Source organism: Scylla paramamosain, chromosome 47, assembly GCF_035594125.1.
Source record: "Scylla paramamosain isolate STU-SP2022 chromosome 47, ASM3559412v1, whole genome shotgun sequence".
Lineage (NCBI taxonomy): Eukaryota > Metazoa > Arthropoda > Malacostraca > Decapoda > Portunidae > Scylla > Scylla paramamosain.
This window is the reverse complement of record NC_087197.1, coordinates 6,702,852-6,722,851: the sequence shown is the minus strand read 5'-3', so window position 1 is coordinate 6,722,851 and position 20,000 is coordinate 6,702,852. Positions and strand designations below refer to the sequence as shown.

Genomic DNA, 20,000 nt, shown 5'->3' with positions numbered 1-20,000 from the left:
TAGTTACATATATTATATAGTATTATTAAATGATTCAGGGAGGAAGAATGATGGTGAAAATAGGCGCACGGACAAACCCTCTGTCTCAGACTCTGATAATCCTGAAGCTGATCCAGATGACCCCCTGGCACAACCATCATCCTCTATTGAAATGAGCGATGTAGGTGAAGAAGCTCCATCATCCACTCCTGGGTCTAGTGGTATTTCTGGTTAGTTAATTTACCCTTATTTTCCAGTAATTCTTTAAAACAATTAATTGTCTGAAACAAGCAAAATTAAGAAATTTTGAACTTTCGTCTATTACAGAAACCCATCCGATAACGTGAGAAATAGGTTCTGGGGGAGCTGTAGATGAAGAGGTACTATACTGTACATGCTTAACACTCAGTCACTCTTAATTCAGGTAGGACTGAAGAAGGCGCAGTTGAGTTCAAGGAATCTGTCAGAGAGGTTGAAGCTGATACTCATCTAATTGAGGATTCGGATGAATCAGAAACAGATGACAGTCAGCCACCAGCTATTGAGAAGTCAACCTCTCGTAAGCGTGTGTCAAACCCTAGTTCATCCAAAAAGTCAACACCTCCGGAAAAGAGGATAAGGAAATATGCTATGAAGTGGTCAGAAGATCCTACGCTTGCATGTTTCTCCAGGTATGAAGGAGATAGAGAAGAAATGAAAAGAAAAGCATTTTGTAATATTTGCGCTAAATTAATTGAGGGGACAGTTTCTCATATGCATAGGCATTTGAAAACTAAATATCATACAAACAGAGCAAAGTCTGTGAAATCCCCTTTTGTACCATCTCTATTTGAAAAGAAAAATCTACCTGCAAGGGATGCAGAAAAACTTAGACTAATGTTACTCAAATTTCTTTGTAAACACAATATTTCTTTTAATGTCATGGACCATCTAATGAAAGTTTTGAAACATGGAACCACTGATTCTCAAATTATAAAATCTGTAAGGTGTGGAAGACAAACTTCAAGAGAAATAGTAGTGAAATGTATAGGCAATGAAAGCTTGAAGGAAATTGTAGCATGCTTAAAGACACACAAATATTCCATAATTGTAGATGAGAGCACTGATGTATCCACTACCAAGCAGTTAGCCATTGTTGTCAGAGTAGTGAACACTCAGCAGTGTACAGTTGAAGACAAATTTTTACAATTGCTAGATGTAGAAGATTCCAGTGCTGAAGGACTGTTTCACCTATTGAGTACTTTTTTTGATGAAAATGGCATTCCATTTAAAAATATGCTTGAATTTGCTGCTGACAATGCGTCAGTCATGATGGGGAGTATGGGTGGTTTAAAGGCAAAATTGCTGGATAGAGTCCCTCATTTGTTTGTAATTGGATGTATTTGCCATTCATTAAATCTCTGTTCCTCTGCAGCCTGTCTTAAGCTTCCAAGTTCTGTAGAAACATTGTGTAAAGATATACATAACTTCATTAATCACAGCCCTAAGAGACTGTTGAAGTTTAAGGAATTTCAACAATTTGTTAGAGTTGATGTACACAGACTTCTAAATACTAGTCAAACAAGATGGCTTTCCCTAGAATCAGTTGTTAACAGAACACTAGAACAATGGTCAGCACTAATTCTTTTCTTTCAGTCAGAAGCCTTGGAATCTCAAGTACAGTCTGCAGTGCATATACTGAATGCCTTGAACAATCCTCTGTTCAAAATGTACTTTACTTTCCTTGGGTATATTCTGCCCATTATCAATAAGATGAACAGAGAATTTCAAAGTTAATCAGTCATGATACACACTGCATATTCTAACATCTGTGCTTTTTATAGGACTATTCTGAGCAATTATATAAAGAAAGACATACTAAAATCAAAGTCAGATCCATTTGAAGTGGAATTTAAAGACTGTTCCAATTTCCTGCCTAAAAATGAATGGTACTTTGGCAGCAAAGTAGAGAGTATGCTGGCAGATAAAAATGTGTTATGGGAACTTGGATCTGAAGCTTCCAGATTTCGGGTGAGATGTCTGGATTTTTATGTAGAGCTATCAAAGCAAATCAGTAAAAGATTCAAAGGTTTGAGTGATGTACTCCCGTTGTTAAATGCCTGTGACCCTGCCATAGCAAGAGAAAATAGAGTTACAAGTCTAGTGCCACTGTTCAAAAAAATTCCTCAGCTGATTAAAGAATCAGAATATGATGTTTGCAATGATGAATGGCGGTCACTTACTTTTCATGAAGATGCTTTGAGTACATCAAGTAACCCCACCGAGATATGGTGTTCAGTACTAAAACTTAAGACTAGTGATGGAACACCTGTGTTTCCAAATCTAGCTGAGTTAATGGTAAATTTGTTAGTTCTACCACATTCATCAGCTGCAGTGGAGATATTTTTTTCACAAGTAAAATTAATAAAGACAGACCTAAGAAATAGACTGAACACAGAGTCAATAAATGCACTTTTGTTAAGTAAAGGTGACGGGGGAGCAGTTCCATGCTATGAATGGGAGCCAAGTTCCTTGATGATAAGATCTGCTCAGAATGTGTTCAGTGAGGCTAAGCAAAGCATATAGGTAGCTTCATAGGCAGAAAAAGAAAGTCTGCGTTTGTAGTTTTGTCTTTTTTTTTTAATTAAGGTTATCAGATATTCATATTTTGTACTCTGTGGTATTAATGTAGCCTAAGTTAGAGAATAAGTTGTGGAGGCTATCCAAATACAGCCTGCCATTGAAGGTATTAATAAATCGGTGTTCAGTTGTAGTAGCCTACTGGCATCATTTATTTATTTTTTTCTAATAAAGTGCACTTATACATAAATATAATGTTTTGGAAGACCCAATCAAAGGGTTTATATTAATGCTCCAAATGTGTAGTGAACAACATTTCTCCACCACTAGGCAGCAGTAAGTAGCTTGGCTACCAACCGTATGATGTCTATAACACCATGGTAAGAAATAATTTATTTGTAATCATAGTTTTCATGAACTATAGGGCATATCGTAAAGAAAACAATATTGGATACTTTTTGGATACCATTTTACATTGTATGCATACGTTTTGTATATTTTAGATACGTTTTTAGATACGTTTATATTTTTCTCACTTGCAACACTGGACTCAGCTAGCTGCCTCGCTCCTTCGTGCTTCAGAAGTATGGTGTAGACAAGACACAGCTGCCAGCCATGAATTATTACCCTTCCAGATAAAAGTTTCGCCCCTACAACACCACAGATTACATAGTTAACACGTGAAGGAGGGAACAAGACTACTTTGGAAAGAGAGAGAGAGAGAGAGAGAGAGAGAGAGAGAGAGAGAGAGAGAGAGAGAGAGAGAGAGAGAGAGAGAGTGCCAGATGGTGACATGGGAAAGGATGAAAGAGTGGAACATGTGGTGATGGAGTGTGTGAGGTATATGCTCCCCTCTCTCTCTCTCTCTCTCTCTCTCTCTCTCTCTCTCTCTCTCTCTCTCTCTCTCTCTCTCTCTCTCTCTCTCTCTCTCCTAGTAGATGTATTAGTAAAAGTAGTGCCTCACTTTCCATTATGAAGAGGAGCAAGGTCATCGTACACTTGACAGCAGTGAGTGGCCACCAGCAGCAGCTGGTGCTCAAGGCCACAGGAGTGCAAGATACATTAGGGTTTGTAAGCCGTGAGGCACATGAAGCACACGTCACTATCGCCACCCTTGGCTTGCCACATTCCCACAACTCTAACAATAAGCATCCTGGCGTGTGTGTGTGTGTTACAGCGCCTTGTTGCCCCAACACAGCTTTCATTGCTATAAGATTTATTTGTCATTCCAGGGAAGCAGCAGAGAGGCAAACAGCGTGAAGGAAGGCCAGCAAGACAGGAGGTAGGCAGCCTCAAGGAAGGCCAGCAAAACAGAGGCAGCAACCCTCATCCAAGGTGTGTTGCACTTACGTGTTGCAAAAAAAAAAAAAAAAAAAAAAAAAAAAAAAAATATATATATATATATATATATATATATATATATATATATATATATATATATATATATATATATATATATATATATATATATATATATATATATATATATATGAAAGATTGTGTCGAGTTGATAGATGGAGGAATTGAGTTTTTCGGGCATTGAACAATATCAAGTTTGCTCTGCTCCAATTAGAAAGATAGGAAAGATCGGAAGTGAGGCGTTCCGTGGCTTCCTTGCGTGAATTGTTTGCTTCCTGAAGAGTTGGATGTCTATGAAAAGACGTGGAAAAGTGAAGGGTGGTATCATCAGCATAGGAGTGGATAGGACAAGACGTTTGGTTTAGAAAATCATTGATAAATAATAGGAAGAGAGAGGGTGAGAGTACAGAACCCTGAGGAACACCACTAAATCTAAATAGATTTAGAACAGTGACCGTCTACCACAGCAGCAATACTATGGTCAGAAAGGAAACTTTAAAGTTACAGAGAGAAGGATAGAAGCCATAGGAAGGTAGTTTAGAAATCAAAGCTTTGTGCCAGACTCTATCAAAAGCTTTTGATACATCCAAGGCAACAGCCAAAGTTTCACCAAAATCCCTCAAAGAGGATGACCAAGACTCAGTAAGGAAAGCCAGAAGATCACCAGTAGAGCGGCCTTGATGGAACCCATAGTGGTAATTAGAAAGAAGGTTGTGAAGTGATAGATGTTTAAGAATCTTCCTGTTGAGGATAGATTAAAAAACTTTAGACGAACAGGTAATTAAAACAATAGGACGGAAGTTTGAAGGATTAGAACAGTCACCATTGTTAGGAACAGGCTGAATGTAGGCAAACTTCCAGCAAGAAGGAAAGGTTGATGTTGACAGACAGAGTTGAAAGAGTTTGACTAAGCAAGGTGTAAGCATGGAACAATAGAAGAGACCCCATCAGGTCCATAAGCCTTCCGAGGGTTTAGGCCAGCGAGGGCATGGAAAATATCATTGTGAAGAATTTTCAATAGGTAGCATGATGTAGTCTGAGGGTGGAGGAGAGGTAGGAACATGCCCTAAATCATCCAAGGTACAGTTTTTAGCAAAGGTTTTAGCGAAGAGTTCAGCTTTAGACATAGATGTGATAGCAGTGGTGCCATCTGGTTGAAATAAACGAAGGAAAGAAGAAGAAACAAAGTTATTGGAGATGTTTTTGGCTATGTGCCCGAAGTCTCGAGGGAGTTAGATCTTGAAAGATTTTGACACATTCTATTAATGAAGGAGTGTTTGGCTAGTTGGAGAACAGAGTTGGCATGGTTCCAAGCAGAAATATAAAGTGCACGAGATTCTGGTGATGGAAGGCTAAAGTACCTTTTGTGGGCCACGTTTCTATCATGTATAGCACGAGAACAAGCTGTGTTAAACCAAGATTTGGAAGGATTAAGTGGAGAAAAAGAGTGAGGAATGTACGCTTCCATGGCAGACACTATCACCTCTGTTATGCGCTCAGCACACAGAGACGGGTCTCTGACACGGAAGCAGTAGTCATTCCAAGGAAAATCAGCAAAATACCTCCTCAGATCCCCCCAACTAACAGAGGCAAAACGCCAGTGGCACCTCCGCTTACGGGGATCCTGAGGAGGGATTGGAGTGATAAGAAGATACGAAACTGTGATTGGAGGATCCCAATGGAGAAGAGAGGATAACAGCATAAGCAGAAGGATTAGAGGTCAGGAAAAGGCCAAGAATGTTGGGCGTATCTCCAAGACGGTCATGAATATGAGTAGGGTGTTGCACCAGTTGCTCAAGGTCGTGGAGGATAGCAAAGTTGAAGGCTAGTTCACCAGTGAAGGGAGATGTCACCTGTGTTTTTCTAACTGAACATTAATTGTGCTGATTGGTTATTAGTTGTATTTATGAATCTGATATTGTCTTTGTTCGTGCATGATGATTGCGTTGATCAGTGAATATGTTGAAGAGATATAAAGTGATACCAAGTAACTTTGAACGAATTGAAGATGAATGCCTGTGGAAAATTTTGATTTGTAAGAGATGTAAATAATTAGTAGTTACCAATTAAAATATGAAAATGTTTGTGAGTTTTCCAGTAGCCTTTATGTACTAAATGCAGACAGTATCTTGAACCATGACTGTGTGGTGTGTGCTGTGCTTGCTGGACTGTGTAATCCCATCCACTATTGGTGGCTGTTGATGTGGTATGTGATGTGCTTGTTGGCCAGTGTAATCCCAAACACTGTTGCTGCTTGGGTGACTGGCTGGTGTGTGGTGTGCAGTGTAGTGTGGTGTGTGATGTACTTGTTGGGTTGTGTTATCCTGTATATTGTTGCTGGGTGATTGGCTGGTGTGTGGTGTGCAGTGTGATGTGGTTGTTGGCCTGTGTAATCCTATACACTGCTGCTGGCTGACAAGCGTGTGGTGCAGTGTTTAGTGACGTGGTGATTTTTTTTTTTTTTTTTATGTAGGAGGGACACTGGCCAAGGGCAACAAAAAAAAAAAGTTCACTAAGATGCCAGTTACCGAATAGGGTTCGAAGTCTTAGTCAAAAACTGAAGGATAAGTGTCTTGAAACTTCCTTCTTGAAGGAATTTAAGTCGTAGGAAGGTGGAAATACAGAAGCTGACAAGGAGTTCTAGTCTACCAGAGAAAGGGATGAATGCTTGAGGATACTGGTTAACTCTTGCATTAGAGAGGTGGACAGAATAAGGGTGAGAGAAAGAAGAAAGTCTTGTGCAGCGAGGCCGCGGGAGGAGGGGAGGCATGCAATTAGCAATATCAGAAGAACAGTTAGCATGAAAATAGCGGTAGAAGACAGGTAGAGATGCAACACTGTTTCTATGAGAGAGAGGCTGAAGATAGTTAGTTGAGGAGGGAAGTTGATGAGACGAAAAGGTTTTGATTTCACCATGTCTAAAAGACCGGTATGAGTGGAGCCCTTCCCCAGACATGTGAAGCATACTCCGTACATGGATGGATAAGACCTTTGTACAGTCAGCAGCTGGGGAGGTGAGAAAAACTGGCGGAGACGTCTCAGTGTGGTGTGGTTTGTGCAGTACAATGTGGTGTAGTGTGATGTTGTGCAGTGTGGTGTGGTGTGGTGTGGTGTGGTGAGTCGTGGTGTGCTGTAGTGTGATGTGATGTGATGTGACACAGTGTGGGCTGGTGTGGTGTTGTGTGGTGTGGTGTGGTGTGGTGTGTTGCTGAAGTGTAGTGTGCTGCAGTGCAGTGTGGTGTGGTAAAGTGTGATTTGGTGTGGTGTGGGATGGTGTAGTGTGGTGGAATGTGGTGTGGTGTGACGCAGTGTGGTGTGGTGCAGTGTGGTGTGGTGCAGTGTAGTGCAGTGTGGTGCAGTGTGGTGTGGTGTGATGCAGTGTGGTATGATGTGGTGTGATACAGTGTTGTGTGGTTGTAGAGTGAAGCAGTGTTGTGTGGCATGGTGCATTGTGGTGTGGTGTGGTGCAGTGTTGTTTGGTGTGGTGTGATGTGGTGTGGTGTGGAGGGGCATGGTTTGGTGTGGGACAGTATGGTGTGGTGCAGTGTGCTGAAGAGTGGTGTGGCGTTGTGTGGTGTTGTGTGATATAGTGTGGTACAGAGTGATGTGATGCTGAGGTGTGGTGTGGTGCAATGTAGTGTAATATGGTATGTTCCAGTATGGTTTGGTGCATCATGGTGTGGTGTGGAGTGTGGTGTGGTGTGGTGTGATCCAGTGTAGTGTGGTGTGGTGCAGTGTGGTGTGGTGTGATGTGGTGCAGTGTGGTGCCGTGTGATGTGGTGTGGTGGGTGCAGTGTGATGCAGTGTGGTTTGGTGTGGTGTAATGCAGTGTGGTTTGGTGTGGTGTGATGTGGTGTGGTGCAGTGTGGTACAGTTTGGCGTGTTGTGGTGTGTTATGGTGTGGTGCAGCGTGGTGATGATCATGATGATGATGATGGTTGGTGATGGTGATAGAGGAAGTGGTTGTGGTGGTGGTAGCGGAATTGGTAGTGCTGCTGCTGATGATGATGATGTTCTTTTTGGTGATGGTGATTGTGATGCAGTAATGGTGATGTGGTTGAGGGTGGGGGGTGGGGAAGCAAAGTCCTGACAGAGGGTGTCAAGACGGGAGCACAAAGCGGTGTCAGGGCCCAAGGTCATTTATGGACTTTTAAACTTCCACTTACTACAGTTGTCACCATGAATGCCTGCCATGTATTTTTGTCGCTATTTTCATTACAAGTAGTGTTAGCAGTTGATCACTTAGGTCAACAAAAGATACTGTCAAAGTGGCTTTTCTGTTCTGATAAAGAGTACACTTGTATGCAGGGACAGACGGTAGGCGGGTAGGTGGAGTCTGGTTAGTTACACACACACACACACACACACACAAACACACACACACACAAGCACCAGAGATGCGTTTCTCATGACTCAGTATCTACAGCAGGCACAAGGAGGAATAAGAAATGGAGGAAAAGGAAGTGCTCCCCTTCTTCTTCCTCCTCCTTCTCTATTACCTTTCTAGGTTTTCTATTAATGAAAGGCCGCTAACATTTACTTATTCAATGAAAAAAAGAAAAAAAATAGAGATATCATGTCCGGAAATAGCGCGCGCGCGCGCGCTTGTGTGTGTATGTGTTTGTGTATGTGTGTGTGTGTGTGTGTGTGTGTGTGTGTGTGTGAACAGAATTTCAGTGCAGATAAAAAAAAAATCGCCTCCATCTCTGCAGTTTTGCCTGAGCCTCCTCCTTCTCATTCTAATTCAGCTGCGCAAGGACACAAAGGTTTAATTGTTTTCAGGTTATGGTTTTGTGTATATCACTGGCAACTTCCACCACATTCTCTCTCTCTCTCTCTCTCTCTCTCTCTCTCTCTCTCTCTCTCTCTCTCTCTCTCTCTCTCTCTCTCTCTCTCTCTCATTGCATCTGTTGTTCTTACTTGTCTCTTCACTATATATTTAATAATGTTTTCCATATTTATTATCTTCCTTATACCTTACAACACACACACACACACACACACACACACACACACACACACACAGAGTTTTCCTGTTATGCACTGATTGCACTCAAACAGTAGGTTGAAAGAGTTGATACACGGAGTTTCCTAGAGCATCCTCATGTGAGTGTGTGTGGTGTCACATGAGGGAAGTAGGTGTGCTGTAGGCTGACAGCCGTTTTGAGAGAGAGAGAGAGAGAGAGAGAGAGAGAGAGAGAGAGAGAGAGAGAGAGAGAGAGAGAGAGAGAGAGAGAGAGAGAGAGAGAGAGAGAGAGAGAGAGAGAGAGAGAAAATGTGTAAGGGATTAAGAGATTATGACAGAGACAGACTAGTTGCAGAGATGTGAATTGGTGATGATGCTTGTGGACGTGCCCCGGTATGGCACGGGCGTGGGCGAGATGATATGTGCATGGGCGGAGAAAGTGGCGGGAGTGTGGCAATGGGCGTGGCTGTGGCAGAGGCAGGGGATAGGTAGGAGCGAGGTCCTTCCCTCCCCGGCCGGTTAGTCAAGGCCCAGTGTTGTCAGATCTACCGATAAAACAGTAGATCTACTGGATATTTCATGGATCTACCGATATACCGAATGATTTCGAAAATAAGGTCAAATCTACTGGATTTTCGATCAGACCTACCGAGAAATCTACTGATATTCATTGTCATGAGAGAGAGAGAGAGAGAGAGAGAGAGAGAGAGAGAGAGAGAGAGAGAGAGAGAGAGAGAGAGAGAGAGAGAGAGAGAGAGAGAGAGAGATGTGGGGGGTGGTGGGGTGCAGGGGTGTGGTGACTAACTGAACGTGTCTTGCTCATGTGTCGATCTAGGCTGACGGACAACAACAAAATAAGACTGTCTCATCCAGTCTCGGTTTGTTGTTGTCATTGGCTCGGCCTCGGTCAGTATATGTGTCTTAGTGTCTGCAGGCTGTACCGTTCTCAAACACCTAAGCCTACACCCACGCACCTGTAAGTCCTTAGATAATATATTTAAGCTGTGTAGATATTTAATATTTGTGTTGATTTAAAAATAGAGCCTCAAATATTAGCGGGCTGCATCGTTTGTGAAGGAAGGTGGGTGGTGTGTTACTTTTTTTTTTTTTTATGTAGGAGGGACACTGGCCAAGGGCAACAAAAATCAAATGAAAAAAAAAAAAAGCCCACTGAGATGTCATTCCCAGAAAAGGGTAGAAAGTGGTAGACAAAATATTGAAGGATAAGTGTCTTGAAACCTCCCTCTTGAAGGAATTTAAGTCATAGGAAGGTGGAAATACAGAGGCAGGCAGGGAGTTCCAGAGTTTACCAGAGAAAGGGATGAATGACTGAGAATACTGGTTAACTCTTGCATTAGAGAGATGGACAGAATAGGGGTGAAAGAAAGAAGAATGTCTTGTGCAACGAGGCCACAGGAGGAGGGGAGGCATGCAGTTAGCAAGATCAGAAGAGCAGTTAGCATGAAAAAAGCGGTAGAAGACAGCTAGAGATGCAACATTGCGGCGGTGAGAGAGAGGCTGAAGACAGTCAGTTAGAGGAGAGAAGTTGATGAGACAGAAAGCTTTCGATTCCACCCTGTCTAGAAGTGCGGTATGAGTGGAACGCTGCCCCCCCCAGATATGTGAAGCATACTCCATACATGGATGGATAAGACCCTTGTACAGAGTTAGCAGCTGGTTGGTGGGGGCGGAGAAAGACTGGCGGAGACGTATCAGAACACCTAATTTCATAGATGTTTTAGCTAGAGATGAGATGTGAAGTTTCCAGTTTAGATCATAAGTAAAGGACAGACCGAGGATGTTCAGCGCAGAAGAGGAAAACAGTTGAGTGTCATTGAAGAAGAGGGCATAGTTGTCTGGAAGGTTGTGTCAAGTTGATAGATGGAGGAATTGAGTTTTTGAGGCATTGAACAATACCAAGTTTGCTCTGCCCCTATCAAAAATTTTAAAAAGATGAGGTGTTAGGCGTTCTGTGGCTTTCCTGCATGAAAAGTTTACTTCCTGAAGGATTGGACGTCAATGAAAACACGTGGAAAAGTGCAGGGTGGTATCATCAGCGTGAGAGTGGATAGGACAAGAAGTTTGGTTTAAAAGGTCATTGATGAATAATAAGAAGAGAGTGGGTGGCACGACAGAACCCTGAGGAACACCACTGTTAAAATATTTAGCAGAAGAACAGTGACCGTCTACCACAGCAGTAATAGAACGATCAGAAAGGAAACTTGGGATGAGGTTACAGAGAGGATAGAAGTTGTAGGAGGGTAGTTTGGAAATCAAAGCTTTGTGCCAGACTCTATCAAAGCTTTTGATGTGTCCAAGGCAACAACAAAAGTTTCACCAAAATCTCTCAAAGAGGATGACCAAGACTCAGTAAGGAAAGCCAGAAGATCACCAGTAGAATGGCCTTGACAGAACCCATACTGGCGATCAGATAAAAAGTTGTGAAGTAACAGATGTTTAAGAATCTTCCTGTTGAGGATAGATTCAAAACTTTAGATAGGCAGGAAATTAAAGCAATAGGACGGTAGTTTGAGGGATTAGAACGGTCACCGTTTTTAGGAACCGACTGAATGTAGGCAAACTTCCAGCAAGAAGACAATACAGATGTTGACAGACAGAGATGAAAGAGTTTGACTAGGCAAGGTGCAAGCACGGAGGCAATGTTTCGGAAAACAATAGGAGGGACCCAGTTAGGTCCATAAGCCTTCCGAGGGGTTAGGCCAGCGAGGGCATGGAAAACATCATAGCGAAGAATTTTAATAGGTAGCACGAGGTAGTCAGAGGTTGGAGGAGAGGAAGAAACAAGTCCAGAATCGTCCAAGGTATAGGTTTTAGCAAAGGTTTGAGCGAAGAGTTCAGCTTTAGAAATAGATGTGATAGCAGTGGTGCCATCCGGTTGAAATAAAAGAGGAGAAAGAAAAAGCAAAGTCATAAGGGATATTTTTGGCTCAATGCCAGAAGTCATGAGGGGAGTTAGATTTTGAAAGATTTTGACACTTTTTGTTAATGAAGGAGTTTTTGGCTAATTGGAGAACAGACTTGGCATGGTTCCGGGCAGAGATATAAAGTACATGAGATTCTGGTAATGGAAGGCTTAAGTACCTTTTGTGAACCACCTCTCTATCATGTATAGCATGAGAACAAGCTGTGGTGAACCAAGGTTTGGAAGGTCGAGAAAAAGAGTGAGGAATGTATGCCTCCATGCCAGACACTATCACCTCTGTTATGCGCTCAGCACACAAAGACGGGTCTCTGACACGGAAGCAGTAGTCATTCCAAGGAAAATCAGCAAAATACCTCCTCAGGTCCCCCCAACTAACAGAGGCAAAACGCCAGTGGCACCTCCGCTTACGGAGATCCTGAGGAGGGATTGGAGTGATAAGAAGATATGAAATTGTGATTGGAGGAGCCCAATGGAGAAGAGAGGGTAACAGCATAAGCAGAAGGATTAGAGGTCAGGAAAAGGCCAAGAATGTTGGGTGTATCTCCAAGACGGTCATGAATATGAGTAGGGTGTTGCACCAGTTCCTCAAGGTCGTGGAGGATAGCAAAGTTGAAGGCTAGTTCACCAGTGAAGGGAGATGTCACCTGTGTTTTTCTAACTGAACATTAATTGTGCTGATTGGATATTAGTTGTATTTATGAATCTGATATTGTCTTTGTTCGTGCATGATGATTGCGTTGATCAGTGAATATGTTGAAGAGATATAAAGTGATACCAAATAACTTTGAACGAATTGAAGATGAATGCCAGTGGAAAATTTTTATTTGTAAGAGATGTAAATAATTAGTAGTTACCAATTAAAATATGAAAATGTTTTCCAGTAGCCTTTATGTACCAAATGCAGACAGTATCTTGGACCACGACAGTGTGTGACAGACGGTCAGGAATACGAGTAGGGTGTTGCACCAATTGCTCTAGGTCGTGGAGGATAGCGAAGTTGAAAGCTAGTTCACCAGGATGGTCAGTGAAGGGAGAGGAAAGCCAAAGCTGGTAGTGAACATTGAAGTCTCCAAGAATGAAGATCTCTGCAAAAGGGATGAGAGTCAGAATGTGCTCCACTTTGGAGGTTAAGTGGTCAAAGAATTTTTTATTGTCAGAGGAGTTAGGTGAGAGATATACAGCTCAAATAAATTTAGTTTGAGAGTGACTCTGTAGTCGTAGCCAGATGATGGAAAACTCGGAAGATTCAAGAGCGTGGGAACAAGAGCAGGTTAAGTCATTGCGCACATTAACGCTACATCCAGCTTTGGATAAAAAATGAGGATAGAGAAAGTAGGAGGGAACAGAAAAGGGGCCACTGTCAATTGCGTCAGACACCTGAGTTCCAGTGAGGAAAAGAAGATGAGGTTTAGAAGCGGAGAGGTGGTGTTCTACAGATTGAAAATTAAATCTTAGACCACGATTGTTGCAGAAGTTAATGAAGAAAAAACTTGAGGGGGGTGTCAAGACACTTAGGGTCTTTATCAGAAGGGCAGTCCGACCTGGGGACATTTGTGGTCCCCTCCCCAGATGGGACTCTTTAGAGGGCATGTTGTGACTGCCTCCTTGTGTTGTGAGACACAAAGGGAAACGTTCAGTGAGGTCACAGCTGGGTTTAGTGATAAGTTCACAGCATCCCCTGATCCAGTGCTTTAGACCTCACTGGGAGTAATTATCGTTTCGGCAGGTGCCTACTGCCTCTTCCTGTGTACTGCCTTCTGCTGTGTGTGTGTGTGTGTGTGTGTGTGTGTGTGTGTGTGTGTGTGTCTTTGTGTAAGTGTGTGTGCGTGTGTCCATGTTGGTTTGTGTGTGTGTGTGTGTGTGTGTGTGTGTGTGTGTGTGTGTGTGTGTATGTGTGTGTGTGTGTGTGTGTATGTCTTTGTGTATGTGTGTGTGCGTGTGTCCATGTTGGTTTGTGTGTGTGTGTGTGTGTGTGTGTGTGTGTGTGTGTGTGTGTGTGTGTGTGTGTGTGTGTATGTGTATGTGTGTGCGTGTGTGTGTGTCTGTGTGTGTGTTTGTGTGTGTGTGTGTGTGTGTGTGTGTGATTCACGTACGGTCGTCTGCTGGTCATCCAACCAGCCATTCCCCTACGGAAAGAGCTCAGAGTTCATAGTGGCAGATCTTTTGGGTAGGACTGATACCACTGACACACCACACACCGGGACAGCGAGGTCACAACCCCTGAGGTTACATCCCATACCTACTTGCTGCTAGGTGAACAGGGGCTACACATTAAGAGGTTCGCCCATTTGCCCCGCCACGCTCGGGATTCGAACCCGCGCCTTCTTGGTTGTGAGGCGAGTGTGCCAACCTCTACACTACACGGTGTGTGTGTGTGTGTGTGTGTGTGTGTGTGTGTGTGTGTGTGTGTGTGTGTGTGTGTGTTTGTTTGTTTGTTTTTATGTAGGAGGGACACTGGCCAAGGGCAACAAAAAAAAAAAAAAAGCCCACTGAGATGCCAGTCCCAGAAAAGGGTCCAAAGCGGTAGTAAAAAAATGAAGGATAAGTGTCTTGAAACCTCCCTCTTGAAGGAATTCAAGTCATAGGAAGGTGGAAATACAGAAATAGGTAAGGAGCTCTAGAGTTTACCAGAGAAAGGGATGAATGATTGAGAATACTGGTTAACTATTGCATTAGAGAGGTGGACAGAATAGGGGTGAGATAAAGAAGAAAGTCTTGTGCAGCGAGGCTGTGGGGAGGAGGGGAGGCATGCAGTTAGCAAGATCAGAAGAGCAGTTAGCATGAAAATAATGGTAGAAGACAGCTGGAGATGCAACATTGCGGCGATGAGAGAGAGGCTGAAGACAGTCGGTTAGAGAAGAGGAGTTGATGAGACGAAAAGCTTTTGATTCCACATTGTCTAGAAGAGCAGTATGAGTGGAACCCCCCCCCAGACATGTGAAGTATACTCCATACATGGACGGATAAGGCCCTTGTACAAAATATTTGAAAAAGCAATAGGAAAGAGATTTGCCGATGATACAAGCCTTCTTCTATCAGATAATGATTTGTGTAACTTAAATGTGAAGTTAAATCAAGAATTGCATAACATATTCAAATGGGTAACCGCAAAATAAATTAACAGTAAACATTAATAAAGCTAACTTCATATTGTTTCAAAGACGCTCTGTTGTCAGTAATTTTGGAACAGTTTCCTATGGAGGCTGTGAGTTTAATCGTGTTTCTTCTACAAAATTCTCAAGAGTTATTATTGATGAAAATTTAAATTGGAAAAAGCATATAAAACAGTCGGTGTGTTCAAACTTATCAAAAACTTGTGGAATTTTATTCAGAATTAGGTACAGTGTTACAGGTGAAGCCTTGCGCAGCTTATATCATTCATTATGTTATCCTTACCTTATTAAATGTTCATCGATCTGGGGCTGTACTTGGCCTACTGTTGTGAATGATGTCTATGTAGCACAAAGGAAAATAGTAAGAACCATTGGCTTCGAAAATAAATATGACTCCACCGACTTACTGTTTAAGGACTTAAACAGTATACTATATACTTATACTAACTTTCGACCTCTTAAAGAAATATTTCATATCTCTGACCATATATAGAAATGTTAATGGTAATGATCCTAATAACATAATATTTAATGTATTCCACCATAGCCAAGGTACCCGAGGAAATCATCTTAATCTTATTTGCCCACAAGCAAGAACTAGTCTGTATTCGTTTTTCCATACATTGTGTTGGTCCTAAGGTATGGAACGTATTGCCTGACGATATAAAAAAAAAATTGTTGTTTTTCAATATTTTCATAAGTAAAATAAAAAAAGTTCCTGTTTAATAGTCAAAGTCAAAACTAAGATCTGTAATAAAGTTTTAGTATTTTTTGTACATATGAATGATGTAGCTTATTGCAAATATGACTTATCTTAAGGATATTAGCTCCTAAAAAATGGTGCAATAATATTATTTATTTTCTATTGTTCTATATGATTTATATTGTTGCCCTGCTCTATATATAAGTTGCATTTATATGTATATCACTCCTCTGTCTGCTAGAGAGCCTCGGCTCTGCAGGCTAGTGCCCAATTAATTAAGAAATGCTACTTCTCTGTAAAAAAAAAAAAAAAAAATGCTATTCTGGGCAATAAACAATCAATCAATTAAATAAAAAAAAAATTAAATTAAGTTAGCAGCTGGGGGGGGGGGTGAGAAAAACTGGCGGAGACGTCTCAGAACACCTAACTTCATAGAAGCTGTTTTAGCTAGAGATGAAATGTGAAGTTTCCAGTTCAGATTATAAGTAAAGGACACACTGAGGATGTTCATTGTAGAAGAGGGGGGACAGTTGTGTCATCCTCTTCTACACTGAACATCCTCGGTCTGTCGTTTACTTATAAAGGACAGGTGTGTGTGTGTGTGTGTGTGTGTGTGTGTGTGTGTGTGTGTGTGTGTGTGTGTGTGTGTGTGTGTCACTTGGGTGTTTTTACAATGCCGTTTCCCTGATCCGGAGGGGTGAGATGGTACCTCTCTTTGAACAGCCTGTCTGTTGTCCGCCTGTTGGGACTGGCTGGGTTCTGTGTACAGCAAGGGACTTGCAGTAAATTTGTTTGTGTTGGATTTTATTTTCAGTATCCTTTTCTTTATTTTCAGTGTGCTTTTTCTTTCTGTTTTCTTCGCTCTGTATGTTTTTATTTGGGTTTCAGGCGTGACATTTTGTTTTCTACAATTAGCATGTATTGTCATGTTATTGGCCCGAGTTTACCTTGAAAAGGAACACGTTTTCTTAGTGTCCCCCGTGTTCCGGTTACCTGCCTTACGGACATTATCCTTATTATTGGTTATAAGTTAGTGTAAGGCTTATTTACTCATTTTATATCATGTAGTATTATTCTCTTCATAATTTAAGTTTTCTGTATCTTTGTATGTATAAGGGAGGAAATATATTTGAGGTGGAGATATGTTGAAACGAGGAGAGCTTGAGTGGGCAACAACACATTCCAAGGAGGGGAAGGCAGAGCGCCTTAGGTCGTGAGGTAGAACGGAGAGGAGGCGTCTCTCAGGGACGTCATGTTTTGTGAGGTGTGAGGAGAGGAAATATGGGAATTATCGGTTGGGGACGTGGTGATGGCGTCTGAGTAAATTCCGGCGGCTGAGGGAAATAATTCAGTGGGCGGTGGAAGTGTAAATGGGTTCTGGTGTTGTGTGAAGTCACGAGAACGTCATGTATTAACGTGTACTACATCATGTTGTTTATGAGTTATCATTAGTATCAATATATATGGTTGTAGCATAATAATCGTGTCTTCTACCCCTCAACATTGATCTGGTATTAGAGGTGATCCCAGGTGTGAGAGGGTGTAATTCTGGCGATTTCGGATAGGTCAGGTAGGCACTCGAAGCCTTTGAAAATCCAGACCTTTAAAACTTTCAGGGATCAGTGTACAGTCAATTTCTTGGAAAGATAACCGGGATCGTACGATCGTAAGTGAGTAGCGATCGTAACAGTATATAACAATGATTTATGAATGAGTAGCTATTCTATATTCAAAATAGAGACCCAATACTTTCATTTATATATTCTGAGTCATAGAACTACATAAAAACTTTTTTTTATATATATCGTTCTGGGAGAGAGCAAATTTATTTCTAAAAACGTCACTACAGGGTACATGAGCTTAAAAAAGATTGGAAAGCATTAAGCGAAAGGACTGCTGTGTTGTAGCTTGGGAGTGGCCAAGGTAGGTGATTCAGGCGACGCCAGTGCTCTGGAATGTACCTGTTGTGTGATCTGTCTCTGTGTCTACTGGCAGGTTACCTCAGGGCAATACACGCCCCACATCCCACCATGGCATCCAACCCACATCACCATGGGGAGGAACTTCTTGAGGCAATTCAACACCAACTCACAGCGGTAAGGAGGGAGCGGTACGATTAATTTTTAATGATGATGATAATAATAATAATAATAATAATAATAATAATAATAATAATAATAATAATAATAATAGTAGTAATAATAACAATAATAATAATAATTATTATTATTATCATTATTATTATTATTATTATTATTATTATTATTATTATTATTATTATTATTATTATTATTGTTATTATTATTATTATTATTACTATTATTATAATAATGATAATAGTAATAATAAAAATAATATTAATATTATTACTACTACTGCTACTACTACTACTACTACTACTACTACTACTACTACTACTACTACTACTACTACTACTACTACTACTAATAATAATAATAATAATAATAATAATGATAATACTACTACTACTAATAATAATAATTCAAACAAAATTAAATATAAATCATAATTATTATTATTATTGTTGGTATTACTATTATTTTTATTATTATCAGTAATAATAATAATAATAATAATAATAATAATAATAATAATAATAATAATAATAATATTATTATTATTATTATTATTATTATTATTGTTATTATTATTATTATTATTATTATTATTATTATTATTATTTTATTATTTTTTATGTAAGAGGGACACTGGCCAAGGGCAACAAAAATACAAAAAAAAAAAAAAAAAGCCCACTGAAATGCCATTCCAATCAAAGGGTCAAAGCAGTGGTCTAAAATTGTTGAATAAGTGTCTTGAAACCTCCCTCTTGAAGGAATTCAAGTCATAGGAAGGTGGAAATACAGAAGCAGGCAGGGAGTTCCAGAGTTTACCAGAGAAAGAGATGAATGATTGAGAGTACTGGTTAACTCTTGCGTTAGAGAGATGAATAGAATAGGGGTGAGAGAAAGTCTTGTGCAGCGAGGCCGAGGGAGGAGGGGAGGCATGCAGTTAGCAAGATCAGAAAAGGAGTTACCATGAAAAAAGCGGTAGAAGACAGCTAGAGATGCAACATTGCGGCGGTGAGAGAGAGGCTGAAGACAGTCAGTTAGATGAGAGGAGTTCATGACACGAAAAGCTTTTGATTCCACCTGTCTAGAAGAGCAGTATGAGTGTAACCCCTAGAGACATATGAAGCATACTCCATACTTGGACGGACAAGACCCTTGTACAGAGTTAGCAGATGGGGGAGGTGAGAAAAACTGGCGGAGACGTCTCAGAACACCTAACTTCACAGAAGCTGTTTTAGCTAGAGATGAGATGTGAAGTTTCCAGTTCAGATTATAAATAAAGGACGCACCAAGGATGTTCAGTTTAGAAGAGGGGGACAGTTAAGTGTCATTGAAGAAGAGGGGATAGTTGTCTGGAAGGTTGTGTCGAGTTGATAGATGGAGGAATTGAGTTTTTTGAGGCATTGAACAATACAAAGTTTGCTCTGCCCCAATCAGAAATTTTAGAAAGACCAGAAGTCAAGCGTTCTGTGGCTTCCCTGCGTGAAATGTTTATCTCCTGAAGGGTTGGACGTCTATGAAAAGATGTGGAAAAGTGCAGGGTGGTATCATCAGAGTAGGAGTGGATAGGACAAGAAATTTGGTTTAGATCATTAATGAATAATAAGAAAAGAGTGGATGACAGGACAGAACCCTGAGGAACACCACTGTTAATAGATTTAAGAGAAGAACAGTGATCATCTACCGCAACAGCAATAGAACGGTCAGAAAGGAATCTTGAAATGAAGTTACAGAGAGAAGGAGTGAAGCCATAGGAGGGTAGTTTGGAAATCAAAGCTTTGTGCCAGACTCTATCAAAAGCTTTTGATATGTCCAAGGCAACAGCAAAAGTTTCACCAAAATCTCTAAAAGAGGATGACCAAGAATCAGTAAGGAAAGCCAGAAGATCACCAGTAGAGCAGCCTTGACGGAACCCATACTGGCGATCAGATAGAAGGTTGTGAAGTGATACATGTTTAAGAATCTTCCTGTTGAGGAGAGATTCAAAAACTTTAGATTGGCAGGAAATTAAAGCAATAGGACGGTAGTTTGAGGGATTAGAACGGTCACCCTTTTTAGGAACAGGTTGAATGTAGGCAAACTTCCAGCGAGAAGGAAAGGTAGATGTTGACAGACAGAGCCGAAAGAGTTTGACTAGGCAAGGTGCAAGCACGGAGGCACAGTTTCAGAGAAAAATAGGAGGGACCCCATTAGGTCCATAAGCCTTCCGAGGGTTTAGGCCAGCGAGAGCATGGAAAACATAATTGCGAAGAATTCTAATAGATGGCATGAAGAAGTCAGACGGTGG

General features: G+C 41.1%; 2 protein-coding genes across 11 annotated transcripts in view; one reads left to right on the top strand and one right to left on the bottom strand.

The window, feature by feature from the left end:
* Window positions 1–20,000, top strand: part of LOC135095085 (serine/threonine-protein phosphatase 6 regulatory ankyrin repeat subunit B-like) — a 77,699-nt gene that overhangs the window by 1,272 nt on the left and 56,427 nt on the right. For 3 of the 10 annotated variants that reach the window (XM_063995775.1, XM_063995781.1, XM_063995772.1), the window contains exons 2-5: window positions 39–209; window positions 404–2,918; window positions 3,771–3,873; window positions 17,619–17,719. In XM_063995775.1, coding sequence (XP_063851845.1) covers window positions 17,654–17,719 — 66 coding nt within the window. In that variant the 5' untranslated portion in view covers window positions 39–209; window positions 404–2,918; window positions 3,771–3,873; window positions 17,619–17,653. Of the gene's footprint in view, window positions 1–38; window positions 210–403; window positions 2,919–3,770; window positions 3,874–9,624; window positions 9,840–17,618; window positions 17,720–20,000 lie in introns of those variants that run through there. The other 7 variants (XM_063995778.1, XM_063995780.1, XM_063995779.1 and 4 more) reach the window with 5 other exon arrangements.
* Window positions 6,083–7,573, bottom strand: LOC135095050 (histidine-rich glycoprotein-like). The gene is made up of 2 exons (XM_063995689.1): window positions 6,865–7,573; window positions 6,083–6,246 (listed from the first exon to the last, which is right to left on the bottom strand). The coding sequence occupies exons 1-2, from the start codon at window positions 7,571–7,573 to the stop codon at window positions 6,083–6,085; spliced, it is 873 nt and encodes a 290-aa protein (XP_063851759.1).

Excerpts from the sequence above, each read along its gene's own strand:
- LOC135095050 (XM_063995689.1), bottom strand. The coding sequence starts at position 7,573 with ATGATGCACCAAACCATACTGGAACATACCATATTACACTACATTGCA. Across the intron at positions 6,247-6,864 it reads CTTATCCATCCATGTACGGA|CCAATCACCCAGCAACAATA; the intron begins GTATGCTTCACA and ends ACCACACACCAG.